The following is a 22,877-nucleotide window of genomic DNA, read 5'->3' as shown; positions in this document are numbered from 1 at the left end:
CATGCCATTCTTTTAACAAAATCAATTACGACTACGTTTCAAGCCACTCTACTTTCGTAGCTTTTAATTAAATCCAGCTTTAACACCTTTAATTCCTCTTAAGGAAGAAAAACATTTTTCCGACCGATCGAACAGCGTTTTTCAAGGAAGAACTAAAATTCGACGAAGCTTATTATTTGAATAAGATTGTTTCGATAAGCGAAGCGAACGAAAAATGTATAAAAATTAATATTTATCAAATGAGAAATATGACAATTAATGATTCTAAATTTCCGCTGTTTATTTTATATTCTCCTATGTATATTTCTTTTTCCATTTTCTAATTTTCATACAAATCGCGTTATATTTTCACGTCGCTTTTTATTGGGACTCTGAACGATAAAGCGTCACGGAGAAAGACGCGGTTGCAAATTAACTTTCGGCCAAGGAGATCGCTCTGCGATCAAGACAGATCAGGAACGTGACGGGAAACTCTGTTCCACGGAGTCTCATCGAGATGTGAAAGAGAAAGGAAAGAAGCGAGGGAGAGGAGACAGCTTATCGGAGGTTCTTCGAATTACTTTCTTCGGACAAATCGAGTTTTCCTTCTTTAATATGTCACTGTACACGAACGAACCTGACTTTATTTTTCCAACGAAATTACAAGCAATTTGATATATTAATTTTATTTTCATCGTGATTGCATATAACAGACCAATATCATTCTACGATACGATGAAACTTTGTACCAGGAATTACAAGTTAAAAATTCAAAGGCTTCTATAAATCCAATCGTAAACTCTTCTCTCGCCAAACCAGTTTCATTTTTAACAATTTTAATTGCCTGCGAGGTACGTACCAAAAGAAGAAACGCGAGACGAGTGAATCTGACGAATGTCTTGGAAATTTTTCAAATTTCTTTCAGGTTCTCGAAATCTCTTGAAAAATTCAGATATAACCTGCCTACGATTTTCTTCGACCGCATAGAAATTGCGCGCTTTTCGCCTAAATTTCACAAATTTCATCGCAGACTGACCACGAGCACTCTAGTTATGCAAATTTCTATAAATAATTCTGCAACCCAGATCTACTTCTATCCCACGCAAACTCCCATTCAGGATATCAAACACGATAGAGATTTTCCCAAAATAAATCCGCCTGTAAATCAGAACCACGGTACGGTCAGTCACTTTTCATGCAGTTTCGTCTGCAGCCCGTCTAGATGTTCGAATTTGGATCACGCTCGACTATTCACGCGATCGCAATTCAAGCGCAGACGATTTCTCAATCGTCGTTTTATTTCGAAACTAACGAAATGACGTCGATCGTTCGAGTGAATCTCGAGATTTCGTAGGTTGAATGAACGTCGTGAGATACGAAACGATTTGTCTTCGTTGCTGATACGAAACGCGTCTACTTTATTGATGACTCGTTAGTGGAACGAGTTACTCTCCTCTTTATTCGTTTCTCTTATTCCCTTCTTTTTGTTTCATTACTCTCGTTGGCGATGTTCGTGTTGATGTTTCACTGCGGATGTATCTTAAAATTCTTCGCGTTCGCTTCGAATTGGCTCAATGAAGTATCTCGGAGATTACGCGTCTGATTAATTTGATAGGGAATTGTTAGATAAAATCGTTACTAAGCCTTGCAGCGATAATGACAATTGCAATTTTCTTTAGTTTCACTTTATCGATTAATATTACGTTCGATGTTATCTGTAGAGCTTCTACTTATAATGGTGCAATATATATTTTTTATTTATTATTTTTATTATATTTTGGACGCGTTCCACTCCTGATCGGTGATTGGTATCGATTCTCAGATTCTTTAACAGTATAATCATTTTTATTCTCGATATTCTGTTAAAGAATACCTTCGCTGATTTTTTTTTAACGCAAGAATTTGTATTATCTCATAAATCGTTTATAAAATTTTTATTATTTGCTTGCAATATTATTCTGTCAAATTTATACGAAAGAATCGAGGAAATACTGTGCGGTTCTCTTTAACATATTAGTATCTTGCGATATATGTTTCGATATATTGCAGGCAAATGGTCGAAATAGCCAGCAAACTATGCTATGCAAATCAGCCTCGCAATAGCGGCCTTGGAGCGAGAATTAGCTGCGAAACGAACCACCACGGAATTCGGCTGCAAAATACCCTTTGTGTCCCTGTTCAGTGTTTGTCGACAGTTTACATGCGCATGGACTTTCCACCCCTAAATCCGCAGTTTCACGTTCATTTCCGCGATCTGCCGACTGTCGTATTTAATATTAATACCAGAACATGCGTGGTCAGTCCAGCAATTCACGCGATCGATCGCAATTAAACCATGGAGCTGACACGTTGTTACCGATTTCACCGAAACCACACCTGTTAAAAGGCTAAAGCAATTCCCCTGATCTGGCCACATTTATTTATCGCATGATCGCGTTCCACGCGATGACTAATTTTTAATTATTAAACGTCTATTCGTCTCGAGCCAAAGAGCTGAATATCTCGTTATAGGAAAGTTGGATGGTAAGATGAAACTATACGCAAAAGTTAGGGATTTCAGGGAATCTTTGAGACAGAACCTTCTCTGGCGACGACGAAGACAGAGGAAAGAATGGAAAAGTAACAGACCGAGAAATAATAAATAATGTAAGGAAGCTATAGGACTGGACTATGAGAATGACATGAGAAAAATGAATTAACGAGGCTAACAGAACGTAGAATTAGGAATAAAAGATGACAGATTTTAAGGAATCCTTGAAACGGGACCTCGTTCGAATAAAAACCGACGGAAGTTGTTCAATCTTCTTCGTCGCTAATTCAATTCACTGGTCGAGGGACGAGGTCCTCCACTTATTTCGAGCAGTACATTCAGCATGGCGTCACTGTTCAAACTGCACGTCATTATGACAGACCCTCCTCGTCCCTTTCTTTTTTTTTCCTCCGTCGGAAGAATCATCGAATACCCACGAACGTGATCCCTCATGGAGACCGTTTATTAGGAAATATAATTCTCGCGTGCTGTCGTATCTTCTTCGTGGCCCTTCTAATAACGAATAAAGCGTAAAAGGAATGTAGAAAAAAGTCTGATAACGAATGAGAAATCTGCAGGCGAATACTACGACGATCGATGACCTCCAGCAGTTGGCATTTTCCTCTCTTGCTTTCTCATCACATCTGGCCATTTTTCGTTGGTCCAATATCGAGGGCGTTTCTCAAATCGCGTGTGTGCACCTCTTTCTCCCTTTCCCCTTTCTCTCCTCTTTTTGCCGGCAATTTTTTTCCGATCGGTATCGTAATAACACTGCGTGTCTCAAACATGCTGGTCCAGGTTCCTTTTATGTCTATCCGTTCTCAGAACTTTGATCATAGGAACGTTTCATAGCCCTGTTATATTTCCAGAGCACGGAAAATATTCTTCTTTATTCTGGATCTTTTGTGATGGCGTTTCGGCTGACACGACGCAGAGATTGCCTTTGGCTTTGAGCATATTCGTGTAATTGGGCTTCCTGCGGCAATCGTCCGTCGAGTTTTCTATTTTTAATTATTTTATCAGAAATTTGTTATCGCGTCTTACGTTGTAGAATACTATAAAAAGTTTATTTCAATTTTCCAAGAAATATTTTATTCCATTTATAACAATCGTCGGTTCTGAATTTTCAAACCAGAACGAATAATTATAACCGGTGACAATTTTTCTTACAAACGAACGAAACATCGATCGTAGATCAAACGTTTGATTCGTTTTATTTCAATTCACTCGGACCCCTTCGATCATTTCCCCCATAGTTTCCATAACAATTACAGCTAGGGGTAAGAACGAGCGATCTAGGCAATTTCTCCCGAAAATACTTTATCTTCGCCAATTAATTACTCGACCAGCTTTGTAGCGATATTTCACGGGTAATTTCTATCGCCAACAGACACATACTTTTCCTCGGAATCGTCGACAATAAATAATCACTGCGTTAAGTCGTTTATGACGTGGCGATAATTCTCTGGCGTCTCGATCGCGTGCCACAGACGATTCGCCGTTTTATTGGAGCTAAAAATTCACTAAACATCGAGTTTTAATTTAAATGCGTTTTTATGAAAGAAAAAAAAATATTACGGCATAAGGATTGACATATTTGCATTTCAGTCAAATTCGTCAAAGCCACCTGTTTATCGTACGTTCTTTAGCCACCACCACCATTTTCGTGTTTATCGTAAGAAACTGTTTGAATCGAGGCTCGTTTAGAACACCAGAACTTTGAAGTAGAAGTAGACATAGTACTTTGGTCAAAGTGCACTAGAAGTAGTCTATAGAAAAGTAGAATAGAATAGAATAGAATAGAAGGTTCACTTACACCGATTTAAATCACGCTTACGTAACTTTGTGTCGCCATTAAAATCGTCCAAAGTTAATTAGAAAACTTCAAATCAGGAAACAACGCATACTTTTATAAGAGCACAAAGAATTCTATAAATTGTAATTGCTACTGAGGAGAGTAAGTAGCGAGAAAAGTTCAATTTCCCGTGAAGCAAATCGATCGTTTTATCCGAAAAAGTTTGTACAATGACTAAGAAGTTCCCGATAAAAAAGAAGAAAAAAATCTTTTCGCGCTTGTCAAGTAAAGGATTCTTTAATGAGAAAAAGCACAGATAAAGAATCTTTCGACGAATTAAAATTCCTTAATAGACGAAAAGTTCTGCGATAAATTACAATCGGTCGTTTCTAAAATAAATAATTAACGTGATTGAATTCCTCGAGATTCAAACTCGATGTTTTATCAAAAAAAAAAAAAAAAAGAATTCGCCAAAAAAGCAAAAGAACGAACGACGATCGAAACTATCTTAAAGACCAAGAACTTTCCAAGAAGTACAACGGTCACTCAAAATCGAACTTCCTCCTTCGATATACTAAAATGAAGGCTCGACCACAACCAAATCGTTCTTCCCAGAAATTCGACGAGGACGAAAAAGGAGTGTGTGAACCAAAGAGAAGCGAGAGAAATCTCGTATCTGTGAGATGCGTTGGTACACGTGGAACTCGCGGAAGGATCGTCGGCAAACAGGATCGCAATAATGCTACCACCGATTCTGAACAACATTAACAGCGACATACTGACGCTGTACACGAACCCCGGAAGCGGAAGAAGCGTGGCCACTCGGGCCACAAGGGGCCGTTACGCGGAGATCGGCGTCAAAAGGTAACTTTTCGCATGAAAAATCGATGTCCCTGTTGAAAACGTAGCTCCAGTCACGCAGAGGAAACCTTTTAAGTGTATTTATAGGTTAATCGAAGACGAAAGGCAATGAATATTTTAACGTTCGTTTGCATGATTTATGAAAAGCATCTTTCAGTATGGTAGAACGATTCCCTTTAGTTGATTCCTTTTAAAATAGTAGTATTTTCGTACTTTTGTCATTAGAATTGCTCGTTATCGTGTAATTTATCATCCTTTTGACGTGTATTAATCGTATGGGAAAACATTTCCTGATATTTTATACTCTTGTTATTTGCTATTAATGATATAATAATATTTAATAATTTTACGATATTAAAACTATTAGATCGTTTATGAAAGTTATAAATGAGATCGTTTATAAAATATTTGAAGACGTGATATTTGTTTTTACAAAGAATTAATGTACGAGACATTAGTTGAAAAGAAGTATCTATGGAATCTATTTCGTCGATAGGTTTCTGTCGAATAATCTGTTTTAAACGATTAAAAGATGGTTTCGTTGGAAATGAAATTGTTCGAAAGAAAGTATTTACCGTTAAGAAAAACCGACTGTTATGTTATATTATAGCCACAAAACCGTGTGTTAATTATTAATCGATGGCCATTGCACTCGGATCGTGCTTGTTGCAGTTGCCATTGCCGGCACCTGCGTTTATTGATCCCGCCGCCACCGACCACCATGAACCCGATGGTGAACGCGGAAATGGAAATTTTCGAGTGATGCTGCGACGCGAGTCGTTCGCGTATTTTTTCCTTCTTCTTTTCTTTTTTTCAATTTCCATAAACAGCGATTCGCGTCAACGTCCTTCTAAAAATCAAATATAGACAATCTTTATAGAATCCGTATTTTCAATTTTACATAAAAATTCTATATTATGAAATTTGAATATCGCGAAAATTTAGATTGCCGTAAAATTGAATCATCTCGTATAATGAAGTTTGTGAATTGTCGACTCGAAACTATATTACGGTCTACAATGATTCAATTTTGGAAATTGGCAGTAAAAAAGAAAAAAGAAAATAGGAGATATTTCGACAGACAAGCAACCGCAATTTAAAAATTCAATTATTCGCGTTTGCAATTCGTCGATTCTATTATATCGAACTATACCACTTCAAAAAGTCACGACAAAAATGATCGAGGTCCTGAAATCGCAGTGATCGAATTTAAAAAGTCGAAATGAAAAAAGCTGTTCGAATAAATAGTCGCAATCGTCGCTCGCGTTTCCTCCGGAAATAAAGCTATCCTTAAATAACGTTTTAAAGGAAACTAAAATAGGAAATACTCAGAAATGTTTCAGCATGTCGATAGATTTTCAAATTTTCTCCAATGCTTCGTGAATCGAGATTAAAAATAAAATATTTTTCGCCTTGTGAAAAATCGATCGGTCGTGAATCATTACGGAGGTCGACGAAACGGCTCGTGTCTCGCATGTCACCGCGGAAAAATCGATTTTAATCAGCGGTTAATATGAAATATGATAGCAAAAGTGGCCGAGCCGCGAGAAACCCTTCGGTTTATTCTTATGTAAGCCTCTTACCCGTAATCCGCTTGGGGTCTTTGCGAATAGAGATTCATTTATTTCCTTTTTTCGGCTGCAGGCCACTCTATGGGAGGATCCTGACCCGGTTATAATGGGGTTCCTCCCATGGATTCCAATTACCGGGTGTTCCTCGTTGACGCCGTTAAAATAAAATTCCAGCTCGCCAGCTTCGCGTATCTCGATACGAGAAAAAAAGAAAAAAGATTTCACGTTTTAACGAATTATTATCGAATATCGATACTTATTTTTGGTCTTTCTTTTTTGAAAAATTGAGAAATCGGAGATATTTTAAAATAGGTTGGAACCGCTGTTTCCAAGTTTAATTTCTTCCCCAAATTGATGTTTAATCTGTGTGGTACTTAATACTGACGTAGAAAGGACAGATTTTATTACGTTCTTTAAATAATATAAATTAAAAAATTAATGAAACTAGATATATCGTTGATGAACATTATCGAGTTTCCATACATGTTATAAACGTAGGTATTAAACATCGAATATCGTAACTGGAAAATTCATAAGTTCGGCCAAACGATACAGAGCTTGCAGGAGATTCGGAGACGAGAAACGATATGGCCGGGAGGTGACTAAAACCAGTAGAATTTCCGGGTAACATTGCGCTTGGTCGGAAGTGCACACAGAAGCGTTCAGAGTCCCATCGTTGCTCAATGAATCATACCATGATATACATGCGAAACTGCGAGCGTCGCACGGAAATTACACAGCGACGAGGTCGACGTTCATCGTTCCTCTACACAGTTTGGCGATATTGTTGCTCGTTGCTCCGTTAATTGTGAGATTAATTTTTAACTGAAACGCGTAGAATTTACGCCGTAGATCGAGCTATTTACTCAGTATGGAAGTCTCTTGTCTCTTTTCATGTATAAGCTTAAACAGATAAGAATTATCTTTGCAAAAAGTAAATGTAGAAACTAAATATTATATGCGTCTCAGTCTCATCATATTCTCGACTTTTCATGAAAATTTTCTTCTCCTACGCGACCATTCTATCCAACTATCCTACGGTTGACCCTTTGCCTAAAACTATTAAGAAGATTACAAATTAATCTCGAGCAATAAAGAACCTTCGAACTTGCTATCCCAACGATTTTTCCATCGCGCGAAGCTATTGAGACAATTCATCCGACTTGATAAAACCGCTTATCTCTTTGTTATCAATCTTTGTACAAAATAGTCCAAAGGATGCCAAACGGATGAACAAATAATTTAAACCTCTTAAAATTCTCAATTCAATTACCAATTATTCGTAGAACGGAATGAACGAATCCGAAATTAACCAGGCAAAGGCAGCAATGATCCTTTGGAGGAGGCTGTTTACGCCAAAGGAATACCGGAAGCTTATCCTGTGACCCGAGCGGAAGAGCGCGAACGCGAGTAAACGCGTTTGCATCAAAGAGCTTGGACGGTAAAGCCCTGTGCACGAAAAAGCGAGGAGGACCGTAAGTGGAATTTAAGCGAGACCTTTTGAGCCATTCGAGGCGTCTTTGATGCGCGAACGCGGCCTCGTTACCGTTTTTCCCGCGTTTTACGCGTCTTTCCGCTTGGAAAAAATCGGAGCCTCTTTGAGGACCGGCCGATCGTCAACGACGTTGCGTTAATTAATCGAGCCACTCGAACGAAACTTGTCTCCTATGTTGCGTATCACGAGAGAGAGTCATCCATTGCGAAGTGACTTTTAAATCTTGCGGGAAATTTAAATGGACAAGTTGAAATTTAGCCTCGAACCGTGCCATTTAAAAGTGGGTCTTCGAATCTTGTCTGAACATAACACCGCTTCGTGCATTTTATACCATTTACCATGTAATGTATGCGAACAAATTATTTCTTCAGCTTTTATATTGCTCGAGATTAATTTGTAATCTTTTTAATAGTTTTGGGCAAAGGGCTGACCGTAGGATAGTCGGATAGAATAGTCGCGTAGGAGAAGAATATTATTTTGTAATAATATGCGATCGAATCGTAATTATTCCTGGTGGGTTTTATGCAAAAATTCTTGAGTTCAACACTCGTTTTTGAAAAAAAAAATATATCTTTGCACATGACAGGTTACTTTTTCTATCTACATCATATAAAAAATAGCCTCTTTTAACTGCCAAGTGACATAAGAATTGGCAAAAAGAATTTTAACTGCTAAGAATTGGCAAATCGATTATTCCCGTGTCATTTCCAACTATAAATGAAAGTCTTTCATAATAAATAATCGCGTGTGTGCATTTTTAATTCGCACTCAATATTTTGCCAGTACGTATACGACGCTTAATCGACGAAATTTATTTTATCTACGATAAACGTTCATTGCTACCTCTTTTCCCACGTCGCGGCGTCGTAAAAAATAATAGAAACATCCTCGATGACCCCAATCGATTAGAATACCAAAGCGGACAATCGTCGAAATTCAATGGACTCGTGGGACACACGCGCATCAACGATTCGTCGTTTCCGACACAATCTCGCACGGTACACGTTAACAATAAACAATGATCGGTTGATCGAGGGGTTGCATTAACACCACTCGCAACCCTATCGAATCGAAGGGGGTCGAAACGACGTGCACTCGTCCTAATGCGGTCCTCGAGGTGCAGGACGTGTGAACTGGTGAATGCAGGCGCACGTGCACGCGTTTTAGTAGGAAGGAGCTGCGAAAACGACAGGAACTTGGGGTTAATGCAGGGTCGTTGGCGATTTTTCAGATATTTCGTATGAAAAATTAGGTGCAGATCGAAGGGCTAGGCTTCGAATAATATAAAGACGAATTAGGTTTGTATTATGCGGAACGAGGATACGAAGAATAAGGAAATTTTTATATCAAAGATTTTTTATACATTTAGAGCGAATTAATTATAGGTTCGTTTTAAAAATCATTTTCCATCATCTTGTAACTTTAAAGTATCCATTTTATTATTTGTAAGATACGCTACAAAAATGAGTAAAACAAACAATTTCGTCTAAACCGGCTTGGACAAATGTTTTAAAATATTTTTTAAAATGACGTATCGTTCGAATTCTAAACAGAATGTATACTTTACACGATTCTAAAACGTCGTAACGAGAAATTTATGTGTCTACCGTTATCGATCGAATTTTTGGCTACTTCCTGTAGCGGGCAGAGAACCAGCGGGATTTCTAACAAGCGTTTCGGGACGGAAAGTTCGATCTCATCGGGCGGGTAAATCGAAGAAACCACGCGAAACACGATACAGCACTTTCAGTCTAAAGTTACGAGGCACGAGAGCGGAAGGATCGTTTAATTCAACGTTGACGATATCGCCTGCGCTTTCCCTTTCGTTTTCCCATCGCTGATCGCTGGGAAATCGTGACATGGGAAAAGCTCGAGAAACAATCGCGAGACCTGCAGTCTTAGAAACGTCACTCGGAGAAGTTTCCACTTAAATGACCTGCCAGTGGTATTTCTTTAAGAAACGTCGATCTTTAAATGGTATCCGAGGATTATGTACGATCGTAATAATTAGATAACTGTGAGACGATTAGAAATTATCATTATTGAATTTTCGATTGTTTGATTTTACTTTGTACTTTGTGATTTGTGCGACAGAAACCATTATTTTGCAAAAATGTTACCGAGGAAGTTTCTGTGTAAGATGGTCGAGTATAAAGTGGCGCTGCGTAAGATTTTTCAGCGATGAAAACCGATCGATTTGATTAAGTTAATCGAGGAACCTGGCTACCATTAGACCATGTAAACTCGTTTGCTACGGGAAACGAGTTGTTAAGTCATTCGACGAGGGATAATAATTATCTGCTGGAAATGGGATTATCACTGGAAACTGGTTACAGATGAGAGATCGCATGATTTGCTCGTCCCGATATGGATGGATATATATCGCGTTGTCTCGTTATGTTTGTACTCGATATAACTTCCCACAACGTATCTACGATATAGTATGAAATCATCGCAAACCTGTACCATAGACGTAAAAGAGAAATTTTGCGCGATATTTCAAATATAATTTTATTCGTCAAAACTTACCCTTAATCCTATCTAATCTAATACAAAATTCAAATACAATTTTATTCGTCAAAATTTACCCTTAATTCTACCTAATCTAATATAAAGTCTATCGAATTTTGTCCTTCGCGAAAAGTCCACAAAAATCCACGAAACTTCTATGTAATTCATAAAAACCTACTAGAAATTTCTTCGATTCATAAAAAATGTTTCTATCTGTATCTAGAAAGAATACGTGAATTTACACAATCTTACGATCTCGCCATAAACTCGTAAAAGCCCCCTGAAATCATCACGAAACAAACACGCTTCCGTCCCCGATTTCTCAATCAACAAGAACATCTTCCTAGCCGGAAGGACAATCACATCTACTCGCCCCACGCTCTCCATTCTCCAAAGGAACGACATCCGTTTCCACGAGCATCCGTTTCTCTCGCAGTCCTCTGCCAAGAGACAAGGCACATAGTATCTCCGTTTTCGCGATGAATATCGGCTGCAACCAGAGTTCCTTTGAATCCACGGTCTTCCATGAATCCAACTAGGAGGACTGGCCATAATGGTTGCCTTTGATAACGGATCAAGTACAAAGCGACGTTTGCAGGCCGAGCAGTCGGTTCAATCGCTTAATTTCGATGGAATCCCGATCGGTCTACGGCGATCCCGACCTTACGGCGAACAAAGAAACGACTGGGATGACCGGAGGCTCGATTAAGACCGGTTGTTTGTTGCGCCTTTGGCGTTGTATCCGTGGAACGTGTCGGCACACGGACAGATACCGTAGCCTGGATGAGGGTAACAGTGATTAGAAGTGCTTTTTATTGGGTAAAACGATTACAGTTTTAAGGTAGAAGTGACGATGGTGCGCTCTTTTGGGGGAATTTGAGTAATCGAGGGCTACGATGCTGGAGTTTGTGAGTTTGGACGATGGTCGAGAGATTTTGGATGAAACTGATGAGTTTGCATAAGGAATTTTAAGTATGAATATCGATTTCATACTTATTTTGCGATGAATAATAATAATAATAATAATAATTGCAATGCGCAGAAATAATTGATAAGAATGTTGACTCATAGAAAGTCCCAGTTATCTTTCTCGGATAAAATCAATCCAATATAGTTAACCATTCAACAAGCTTGATCGTAATTTAAAAATTATAGAAAGATGGCAAAACAAAAAGCTAAAAGAGCCATCGAGAGTGCAGATTGGTATGTTTCGAAACGCCAAATCAACGAGGAAACCGACATTACCACGATTAATGGAAGAAATCTCTCGATTTGGCAAAAGATGCCAATCATCCCAACGGAGTCGCAGCTAATCTCCTGGACATCTCCATGAAACGAAAAGGACTAAAAAGATACTTTTTCAGTGTCCAACTACCCTTCGGATTTAGCGAAGAATGTCAGTAAATGACACTGTGATACATCACTTGATGTATATTCATTTTCAAGACACATAAGTCGTCGTAGTCAGTTGTTGAATATCATTATTTCATGGATCGTACACAAGCAGCGGATAAACAAGAAAAGAAAAGGGACGAAAGCGGGGAATTTTTTGTCGTTTTTTCTCTGATCAAGAATTTGTCCTCGTACAGACTAAAGATACGATGGCAGACAGGAAACGGAGGGCGTAGCGTAAATTTCCGCAGACCCTCGTGTGGATTCTTGGTGGAATGTTTTGCACAGAAGCCCAATATGCGCGGTGCGACGTCGAATGAACGGAAAAGGGCAAACGGTTCGCCTTTGATCACCGACCATTCCGAACTCCCGCAATTATGTACCCTCTAATTACTATATTTGGCCAGCTCGTTTCAGCCGACCAATTTCCAGAATGGAACGTATCCTTCGTCGAATCGCTGTTTCCATCAGCCTGTTTCGGTTTGACAAACGATCTGTCGAATATACGCACTGAGAGATACACGGTTTCGATTTCCCTTGTAATTCGAATTTTTTCCTTTTTGTTCTCTCTCTCTCTTTTGTCTGTCTTTGTCTCCTCTCCTCTGTTCTTTGGAACTATTGTTGAAGTTGAAGATTTTTGTAGCTCTTCTTTCCTTTCCCCTCTTCTCCTTTTTTTCTTCTTCTTCGTCGAGTAAATTTCGCTGGAATCAACTGTTGCGGCGATCTAAATTTCGATATAAGAAATGAGATAAATTTGTCGAGGGAATAAAAATTTCAAGCATTCAGTCGGATAGAGACGACCTTTCTCGGACGACCAAGATTAGAGCTGACAGGCGCATCCCACGGTAGGAATCATGAATTTTGAAAAAGATTAAGCTTCTATCCCCTTAATCCCCGTTAACGTGCAGTCACCGGGACGACGGGAAAAAGACGAGCTCTAATGATATTTTTCACCCTCGAGAAGAATCTTTTTTTTGGATGGCTCGGGGAAATAACGAAGATAGAGCGAAAAATGAGACAGTAATACGGTATAAATGAGTGCAACAAAAATTTACTCAACAAACAAAACACCTTCGTAAAGATACTCTTTCACAAATATTCTTCTTAACTATAGCAACGCTATACCGAACGTCGTCCATAAATTTTTATACTTTTGAATTTAATTACTTGTATTCTCTATTTAATTATATCCCACACTCATTTTTATGCGAAGAAGACCAGATATATGAAAGTAATAACCACACGAGTCCCATCGATGTCACGCTGTGTAATATTAATTAAATCAACGTAATATTAATTATAATATTAGGTTAGGCAAAGAAAAGTTTCTTTCGTTTCATAAGGTGATAATAGATGAACAACAATCTCTGTTTTATATTATTTTATTGAATTAGGTATAATCCATTTTGTTCTATCTCTAATATTATGTTTGTGCATAATTCAATAAACTAATATAAAATAACAAGCATCGTGCGTCTATTATTTTCTTGTAAAACGAACAACCTAATATGAACAACATATTACGATTGAAAATTTGGCAAAGGAAAATAGTAATAATATTTCTAAATATTCTCGAGAACAATTTATCTATTTACGCATCATTGTCGAATAACCTAAATGTACTTGATCGATACTCCATGTTGTTACAATTACTCTACAGCTAATAACGATGTTTCAAAATATTTTCCATTACAATTTCTCTATTTATATCTATTTATCAGACGTCCTAAATAAAGAATTCCCCTTGTACTATCAACAGTAGAAGATATCGAGGAGGAACGCCTTGAACCCTACGACTTTCCGGTCCCAAAGAGGACAATATAACGGGTGACGTCGGTGAGACAGCCGAAACAGAGCGTGGAGGTACACTTAGCGAGTAAAGTGTCGCGTGTTACATAGAGTAACTCAAGATCACTTTGCTGCTCCCACTCGTGTAATCCAAGAGCCTTCTTCGGCTTCGGTTTCCACGAGAAATTGGATAGGCCAGTGTACGGCAGTCGCACTGTGCCTTCCTTCGACTCACCTTTTTCGTTCTTTCCTTCCATCTCTCTCTCTCTCTCTTTCTTCTCAGTTTCCTGTTCTTCTTCCTGATCTACCTATGTGTTGACGGTTAGCTGACCGCTTAACAAGCGTCAGACGCTCGTGTGTATCATCAAATTATTATTAACGCGATATCAGAGGGAATTTAGTATAGCAGAAGGTTATCAGTAGGTTTTACGAACGTTTGAGAAGGTATAAGATTCTAGCTATCAGGTTTCACATCGAATCTTGCGAATTTTTGAGAGTAGAGATCGCTAAAGTTTAAGTAGAATAGGTTGTCTGTGCAAGCTTAATTCGGAGTAGCCTACTCGCCACTTATTTCGATGTTCTTCCACCTCAGTTTCTGATCATCGTATGTACGATATGCTTTGAAAGCGACACAATGCAAAACATTCTCAACCTGCTGTATGATGCGAAAATGAAAGGTTTGAAAATTCTATATTTTTACGATATACAAACATCTACATACGTACGTTTCACTCGATATCGTGTTATAATAAAAATAGAAGAGCCAAAATGACAACTGTAGATTCAGATACTCTCAAGTACTGTCAGATGAGTGAAATTTACATTTCGATTTACCAATTTAATATTTACAGATACGTAGAAATATGTAAAATAGAATTTTATCGCAAAACCAAGATAAACACACTTTTGCGCTAAATTCTACAGATAATTTCCCAGTGAAAGGTATTCGAAAAGTACTCGAACTATACATAATAAACTAGAACTATGGTCTGGAATCTTTTTTCCTTCCAGTGGACCATTTCTTCTCGCTAAACATTAAGAATTCCCTCTAAAACATAACGTCTCCGATGGTTCCCCTGGCATCGAGGCGAGCAACGGCCACGTTCTATGAAGTAACGACCAGGAAGCGTGCTATTAGTCTTAATGCAGCAGAGTGCTTTCCTCGAAGAGCTTTGTTTCTTCCTAACACGATGGATCTTGACGGGCTCGTAACTCGAAAATAAAGAGACAAGTTTCCTTACGTCGGAAGCGGACAGGCAATTTTTGACCGATCCATCACCATTTCCGGGTTACATGTCGCGTTGTCTCGTTCCATCGAGCACCCTACCGATCGCGCGATTACTTCACGGTCCAATTTTTCCTGTTTTGCGTGAGACAACACCATTATTTCAAGCAGCATCGGCCTGATTCCCATTGGAATCATCGTTTGTGCTTTCTATGCATGACGAAACGTCATTTTCACTATCTAGTATGCAGTAATGAATAGGCGTACGAGATAGTTAATTACATTCGCTTTGTTGCTCCTACTTAATTCGATTTTCCGATGGAATATTTTCTCGAAAAATTCTCCAACGAAACGAAAACAATCTTTTTTTTAAATTGCCTTTGTCAGTCAAAAGGGCAAAAGAAAACTCGCAATTTGTTTTACTCGATAGAATTTTTTTTTCAAATAACAAAAGGAAGAAGAAACGATAAATTAATTAGACAGATTACAAAGGTCGTATACGCGAAACAATAAATTATTGAGAAGAAAACGATTTCCCAAAATCGGTGTTCGTCTAAAAAGACAACATAAAACTCTCAACCCCAATATTCCTCCAAAAAACAAGCACTGTATTTCTTCCTTTAAGCCATTTCATGCGCAAAATTATCGCGCACAGTTGCACGGGTCATCGAATATTCGCGATTTAGCGGAAAATTTCACGAATAAGCCAACACAGCGAGGAAAACACGATTTCTTCGATCCATTCTTGAGATTGGATCGAACACGATCGCGTTTTGCTTCTTACGACGTAAATTAATCCCTTTCGTGAACGGGCTTCCGCCAATATCCGGATGAAGCACGCCGCTTCCGGTCGATTTAATCTCCACCGATGAGCCACGCGATTCTTAGAGTGCCGACAACTCGGTTAGGAAGTTGGATTAATAGAAACTTTTCGTCGTAAAATGTGAGCCAGGCGGAAAAGTTGAAGAAGTTAGTCTGGTATCGATTATGGTAGTTCTCAATTTTTTGTCGATATCTTTTTAGATGGGAAGAGGAACATATCTTGCGTTGATGTTTGTAAAAGATAATTTTTTAGAATCGTTTATGGGAACGTACAATTTGGTTCATGACTTGCTATTAGAATTTAATTAAATTGTTTGAAGGAAATATTTGTTGTAGAATACATTGAAGAGATTTAAAATTCAAAAATGATATTATCACGATCATGTTGCTGCAATCTGCCTACGATGTTACTCGCAATAAATTTCTCGTAATTGTGTTAATTTTTGTGTAGAATCAGCTCGTGAAAATACAAGAGAAAGTACAGCGAACGTAAATAAAAAGTGAGCGAAGCTGTACAAGCTACATCTGAAATTATACGCTGTAGCTGAAATCCTAGCGCGAATTGGGACTAATTAAATCTTCTTAATTAAATTCCGAATTGAAACGTATAATGTCTAAAGAATCCTAAAAAAAAAATCCGGGAGAAAATGTATTAAATAGAAATTAAAATTCGAACCGTACAATTCATTCTGAAAAAATGAATTTCTCTGGCAAATTAAAATTCTCCGCTGTTAACTCCATAACGAACGAAAAGTAAGAACGAACGACGACGATGTTTTATTTTACATAAAGAAAATTTGCACGATAATTATTATTCCGCGAAATATAAAAGAAAGTCGAAAGATTCAATTGAGCGTGGTTGATTTCTTGTAACGAAATCGCATCTAATTGGCCCAAATAATTAGCGTAACAGTTATAGAACTTTCCATTGACAGCCGTGCGTCGAGAAAAAGTAAGAAACGTTCGTTTTAAACGATGCTGAGTCACGAGAAACGGTTTCATGCTCAGCGTGAGAGGAAAAGAGAATTAGAAAAGAGTTGTCGATCACGATGATCGTTGACCGGAAAAATATGTGCACGCCGTCTATCGTGTTTTCTCTCCGTGAGAAAAAAAAGAAGAACGTCTTTTATGCATCGTAGGACGCGCGTTCGAAGCCATCGAATCAGCTGATTTCGTCTTTTTCTTTTTTTTTTCCCCTAACCTTCATACGGAAGAAGCAAAAACTACGGGACAACCAGAAGTGCGCTCGCGTAGAGATTCGCGCAAGAAAATTAACGATCGTAAACTTTACTACTGAAAAAGATTTCGAAAGTGTAAATGAGATTCACGAAAATTTTATTCAAAAATATTAAAATTGATTTTTGATTCAAAACATTCTTCCATCGAAAATTTACATTTTTCGTACGAGAATTCTATCTTCTGTAAGATTTGGCTTAGTTAAATAGTACTTTGGAATAGTTAAAATATTGCGTTCGAAAATCCTATTTTAAAATTTAGCGTGAAAATTTAAAGCATTCTATCCAAAGGATCTGTTAAAAAATTTAGCTTGAAAATCGTCACATTTCCTTTGACGATCTTATGTAAATATTAACTGTTTTAAAGTTTGCCTCAAAAATTCGATTTACATATCAATATAAAAGATAATTCCTTTTAATTGTTTCGTTCTGCCAATTAGTAGGATTTATTGTATTAAAATTTCATTCTATTAAAATTATTTCGCAATTTTTATGAACTGAGAAGAAACCACTCTAATTTGTTAGAAAGCTTACGTCTATTCTTGTTAGTGAAACTTTCCTCGTTTGCACGATGTGAAGGATGCAAGAGGTGGAAGAAAAGAGGAAGCGAAGGTTCTTTTAGAGGCTGAGAATTTCTTTAAACTTCGCACAGAAAGCGTCTTCCGAAAAGACCTTAGGAGAAGCGTCGCGATGCTTGCGAAAGAATGCAATCTCCATTTTACATTTTAACCCTTCTCTAATTAATGAAATTAGTACTCTCCCGAGAAGAAGTGAGTTTTCCTTTCTGTTTCGTGCTGCTTCTTTTTCTCGAAGGTAGCGTTAAATGAACGAGAGTGTTTCCTCGAAAAGCTTGCTTTTCCTCAAGTGTAAATTCACACGGATTTTTTTGTCAGAAACAGGTGGAAACAATTCAACGTAATTGACAAGAGATTGCAAAAATGTTTGAAACAAGACGAAAGAAATGTTGAAAACGATAACAATTTTCTTTAGAACGACTAGCAAATGTAACTGGGATTTTCTTCGCGATTAATTAAAGTGTATGTACCTGGTACGTTTAATTTATCGCAACGATAAGACTAAAAAAGGAGATGCTTTCTGCCGACTGCCTAAGAATTTCTGAACCGCCCCCATTGGCGACGATTCAAGGTTTTGCACGAATACCAGGCCCGATTGGCCCGAGTTCAATAGCAGCCGGTGAATTGAATTAGAGTTCGGAATCGAAATAACATACCATTTAAAACGCATTCCCTATCTTCCCCACCTTATACTAATTTTACATAAAATTAGAATGCCTCGAATAGTTCGCTCCTTAAATGAAATTTCGAATTTTGTCAAACTTTCTCGCCTCCTATCTCGTTATTTTCTTTTCTTTTTATGGTAACCAAATAATGGTAACCAAAATAGAAAGGAATAGATGGTAACCCAAGCCTATTTCAGAGCTGCAAAAATCTGAATTTAATAAATACGTACATACGTACGCTTTTTATTCTTTTTATAGTGACCAAATAATGGTAACCAAAATAGGACGGAATAGATGGTAACCGAAGCCTATTTCAGAGCTGAAAAAAATCTGAATTTAATAAATACGTACATACGTACGCTTTTTATTCTTTTTATGGTGACCAAATAATGGTAACCAAAATAGGAATGAATAGATAGTAACCGAAGCCTATTTCAGAGTTGAAAAAATCTGAATTTAATAAATACGTACATACGTACGCTTTTTATTCTTTTTATAGTGACCAAATAATGGTAACCAAAATAGGAGGGAATAGATGGTAACCGAAGCCTATTTCAGAGCTGAAAAAAATCTGAATTTAATAAATACGTACATACGTACGCTTTTTATTCTTTTTATAGTGACCAAATAATGGTAACCAAAATAGGAGGGAATAGATGGTAACCGAAGCCTATTTCAGAGCTGAAAAAAATCTGAATTTAATAAATACGTACATACGTACGCTTTGTCGATTACGGTAGCAACAACCCACTTCCATAAATAGCGATCCCCAACCCTCGAAACTCGCAACAATTAGCCGCCCTTTCTGTTAACGGCAACGAACTTAACATCTCGAGGTAGGAAGACTAGTCGAAAACACGAGGGCCATATCGCTCGAAAGAACGAAGAGTCGTTCGTTGGTCGCGTTCCTTTGAGCGGCCAGCTCCGCCACTCGAGAATCCTCGCCTTTGAGACGCGTTCCTCGAGATGGAAGCTTCGTCCCTTGAACTTCTCCAGACGCAAGAACGCATCCGCCGTTGCAAGCACGATGCACAGGGTCGCTCGTTAATACGTAAAAATCCCCTTTTTACCCTTACGAGGCCGTTGCTGGACCACGTGTTGAGAACCTCCCCAGTCGTCATGGCAACCCCCGTCCGATCCCGCAGACGACGAACACGTTCCTGGTGCCCGAATCAGGAACGTAACTTCCGCGTCGTTGGCCCTTTGTTATTTTCAGATCGACTGTTCTAGCAACTGGTACGAGTCTTTATATGTAAGGGTTCTGACATTTGCTGAGAAAGGGAAATGTGCTTTTGCTTCGAAGAATTATTTGTTTGGCTTCGTTTTTTATTTTCCAGTCGATGATAAATCATCGTCATAGACATTATCATCGTGGGTTTGTTTGGGATCAGGCTTGGAGTGATAGAAGGGAATTTTAGAAATTGTTTATGTCTCTCGCACGATAGTTTTTGCAGGCTCGTTGGAAACTACCAAATGATCTAAAAACTGGCAAGTTAAATATTCTACCGCATGAATGTTTTATACGTTTCACCAGTATCTAAAAATAGTCGGAGCTGATTTACCAATTAAATCACGCGAGCGGAAAACCTCGGGTACTTCCGTATATGTTGACCGACCGGCTTTTTCGGCGCATGTTTCCTGTCTAATTAAATCGATACACCTGTGTGTGTTTGTGTTTCGGAAGCAGGAACGTGGCGGCGCGTGCGACTGAAAACTCTTCCAGCAGTCAATTAATCCACGGCGTAAAATTAATCAATGACGTCCGGCAGATATCGCTGCGGCGGAAAAATCGATACGTCGCGTCGCGACGTAACAAATCGTCTCCTGATGCTCGACGAAAGAAAAATAAAATATAGAACGGGCAAACGTCAACGCAGTTTCCTCGACGATGATTTATGCTCCGAAAGAACAGCTTTTAATTGCCGAACCATGGACAGATGGTGACTGGATTTCACGGATCAGCGAATGATGGATGAATTTTTGAAACAGGCTGGCAATTAGACTAAGTAGAGAAAGGAGGTCTGTTTGTCCTACTAATTAACCTTAAAAGGTTAGAAGGCTGCGCTGCGAAGATATCACTGTTAAATTATTATATTTCAATTCGTTTATCGTGAGAACATTGCGTGCACGTTTATGCAAATTCGCTCGTTCACGAATGTAAAGAAGCAAACAAAAATTTGTTGTCCATTAAATTTCACGTCGAGTAAATATTTTACCTGCAATGTTTTATGCGTTTCTGTATATTATGTAGATTTTACACGTTTTGACAAACTTAAATATCCTTGTAATTAAATAATCACAATTAACAGGATGTACGTAATATGCAAAAATATACGAAATACCCAAAGTTCTCGATATAACATTCGAAGGGATGTAATCTATAAAATTGCATGAGGAATCGTAATAGCAAAATTTGAGTTGTATGAATATCTTTGTTCGTCGCCATGCATAATTAGTATCCGTCTGCGGTTCGTTAATTATCGACCGCTAAGAATTAATAGAGACACGTCAAATGCAGTTGTCGAACGATCGAAGTAGTCCGAGGATTATCGATGTAATTAATATCTTCGAAGAAAATGATACGCTTAATCTGATAATTTTAAGAAAGTATCGCAGTTCCGCTTGATCTGTTACAAACGCTACGCGAAGAATTCTGAACTTTAGAATCATCTTGTATAATTGAGATCGCTAGAAACGATTGGAACTTCGAACCTGTATCAATACCAAGAGCGAGCAATTATCGTGCACTGGTAATCATCTCGAGCTCGTTTCATTTCATTAAATCGAACTCTCCCTGACCATTTGTTTCTTCTATGAGCACTTGCAGCGTTCTACGATCATAGAGCATCTACATCGATAAAGTCGTCATTTGTTCGTTCAAATTTGCTGTATCATCGGTTACAATTGCTATCGCGTCTCGGATAGTTGTAGCGTGCAAGTGATAAACGACGTGGCTGCCAAAAACATGAAAAACTGCTTCTTTAAATCTCATTGATAAAGTACGAGTGCTACAATCGTTTATTTTACTCCCGAAGACTGTCGTCAGAGGATTGAAATGCTAAATCTCAGTTTCGTTGTGATCGGAAAAAGATAAAAGTGTAATCAGCTTAATTAATCACAGCTCGATTAATATCACGCTATAAATTAAAATTGTTTATTAACAAAATTTTCGACACGAGTCGTCGAAGTTTCTAAAAATCAGGACACCCGTGTATAATACAAAATAAGCCAAATAGCATAAGTAGATGCAAAAATTCGCAAACATACCGACTGAAAATCATAGTTGCGTGAGTTAGTTCACCGTTATTCTTCGTTAAACGATGTTCCGCGTTTATTGTTTGAAAAATTCATTATATCTTTTTCAAGACGCGAAAACGTACGTATAATGACAGAGAGCAAAGTCGTAAGTTAATATTAATCGGTAAGCGAAACTAAGGGAACGATACTTGCAGGAATTGAAAGAATCTTAACTCGGATCGCTACGATTCTCAACTCGAAGCCACGCGAAAAATCTTCACCTCCGACACTTACGCCATTTGCTACTTTGACTCCTCGATTCGTATCCGCTGCCGTTGTCAAGCGTTTGTCCTCTTCTAGATCGATCGAAACGCAACGAAAATTTCTGCGGCTCCCTCACAGAGATCCGTATACGGTCCCGAGAGCGATGTTGGAGCACGAACGCGATAGTTTGGGGCAGACAAGGTCCGAGACAAGCCGTCTAACTGTCAAACGCAGAGGACAATAGAGCGCCGGACGTGTAGGGGGTGTTAGCCGGCGACTTTGCATACGTCAACGCCCCTTCATTCGATATTCAGCTCGGGAATTGCGACAAAGTTTGCTCGAAATAATACCGTTTGTGAAGCGTGCCGCTCGCGGTTAAATGGTTCGCGTAACTCCGACGATTATTCCCTCGCGAGAAAGCCTACTGGTATTAAAAATTGTAACGTGAAAAAATTGCTTCGAATAAACACGAAGAAGTCGTAGAAACGAACTGAAAGCTGGTCGATGCACCGATCCATCGAATTATAACGAACGTCGTATCAACGTAGATATCCTGGAATTCCTATAAAAGATCTCTACTTTCCATCGGCAACTACGGTCAAGCATCTGCGTTCAAAGCTACTAATGGTAAAGCCCTGGTACTCGAAGCTTCCCAGGAACTGCGTAAATACTCTAGGACGCACAAAAACTTGCGTCGTTAATCTAACGCCTAGCGTTTCCGCGTAACGCGCCACTTACTCTCTAGATTCTGACGCGTGGTGACTACTACGTGGCGTAATTAGCTTGCGATACGCAACGCGATACGTCGTTCCCATTCGCCGGAGAACGCATACACACACTGGTTTCTTTGTTCGAGACAGCTGACCTCGACTCACGAAGCAGGTGATAAACAAATCGATGAAACTGTAAGGAGAGAGAAGAAAAGAATACGA

The 22,877-nt window shown here is 38.5% G+C and overlaps 1 protein-coding gene across 13 annotated transcripts in view; it reads left to right on the top strand.

Annotated features, from left to right (window-relative positions):
- The window catches only part of LOC117234086 (protein sprint), a 155,467-nt gene that overhangs the window by 97,907 nt on the left and 34,683 nt on the right, over positions 1–22,877 (top strand). For 4 of the 13 annotated variants that reach the window (XM_033494963.1, XM_033494962.1, XM_033494960.1 and 1 more), the window contains exon 2: positions 4,920–5,168. The exons of 8 other annotated variants lie outside the window; for them this stretch is intronic. In XM_033494963.1, the coding sequence (XP_033350854.1) occupies positions 5,044–5,168 (125 nt within the window). In that variant the 5' untranslated portion in view covers positions 4,920–5,043. Of the gene's footprint in view, positions 1–4,902; positions 5,169–22,877 lie in introns of those variants that run through there. One more of the 13 variants, XM_033494961.1, reaches the window with a different exon arrangement.

Source organism: Bombus vosnesenskii, unplaced genomic scaffold, assembly GCF_011952255.1.
Source record: "Bombus vosnesenskii isolate JDL3184/JDL3185 unplaced genomic scaffold, Bvos_JDL3184-5_v1.1 scf7180000013302, whole genome shotgun sequence".
Lineage (NCBI taxonomy): Eukaryota > Metazoa > Arthropoda > Insecta > Hymenoptera > Apidae > Bombus > Bombus vosnesenskii.
The sequence above is the reverse complement of the archived record's forward strand: the minus strand, read 5'-3'. Positions and strand labels throughout refer to the sequence as shown.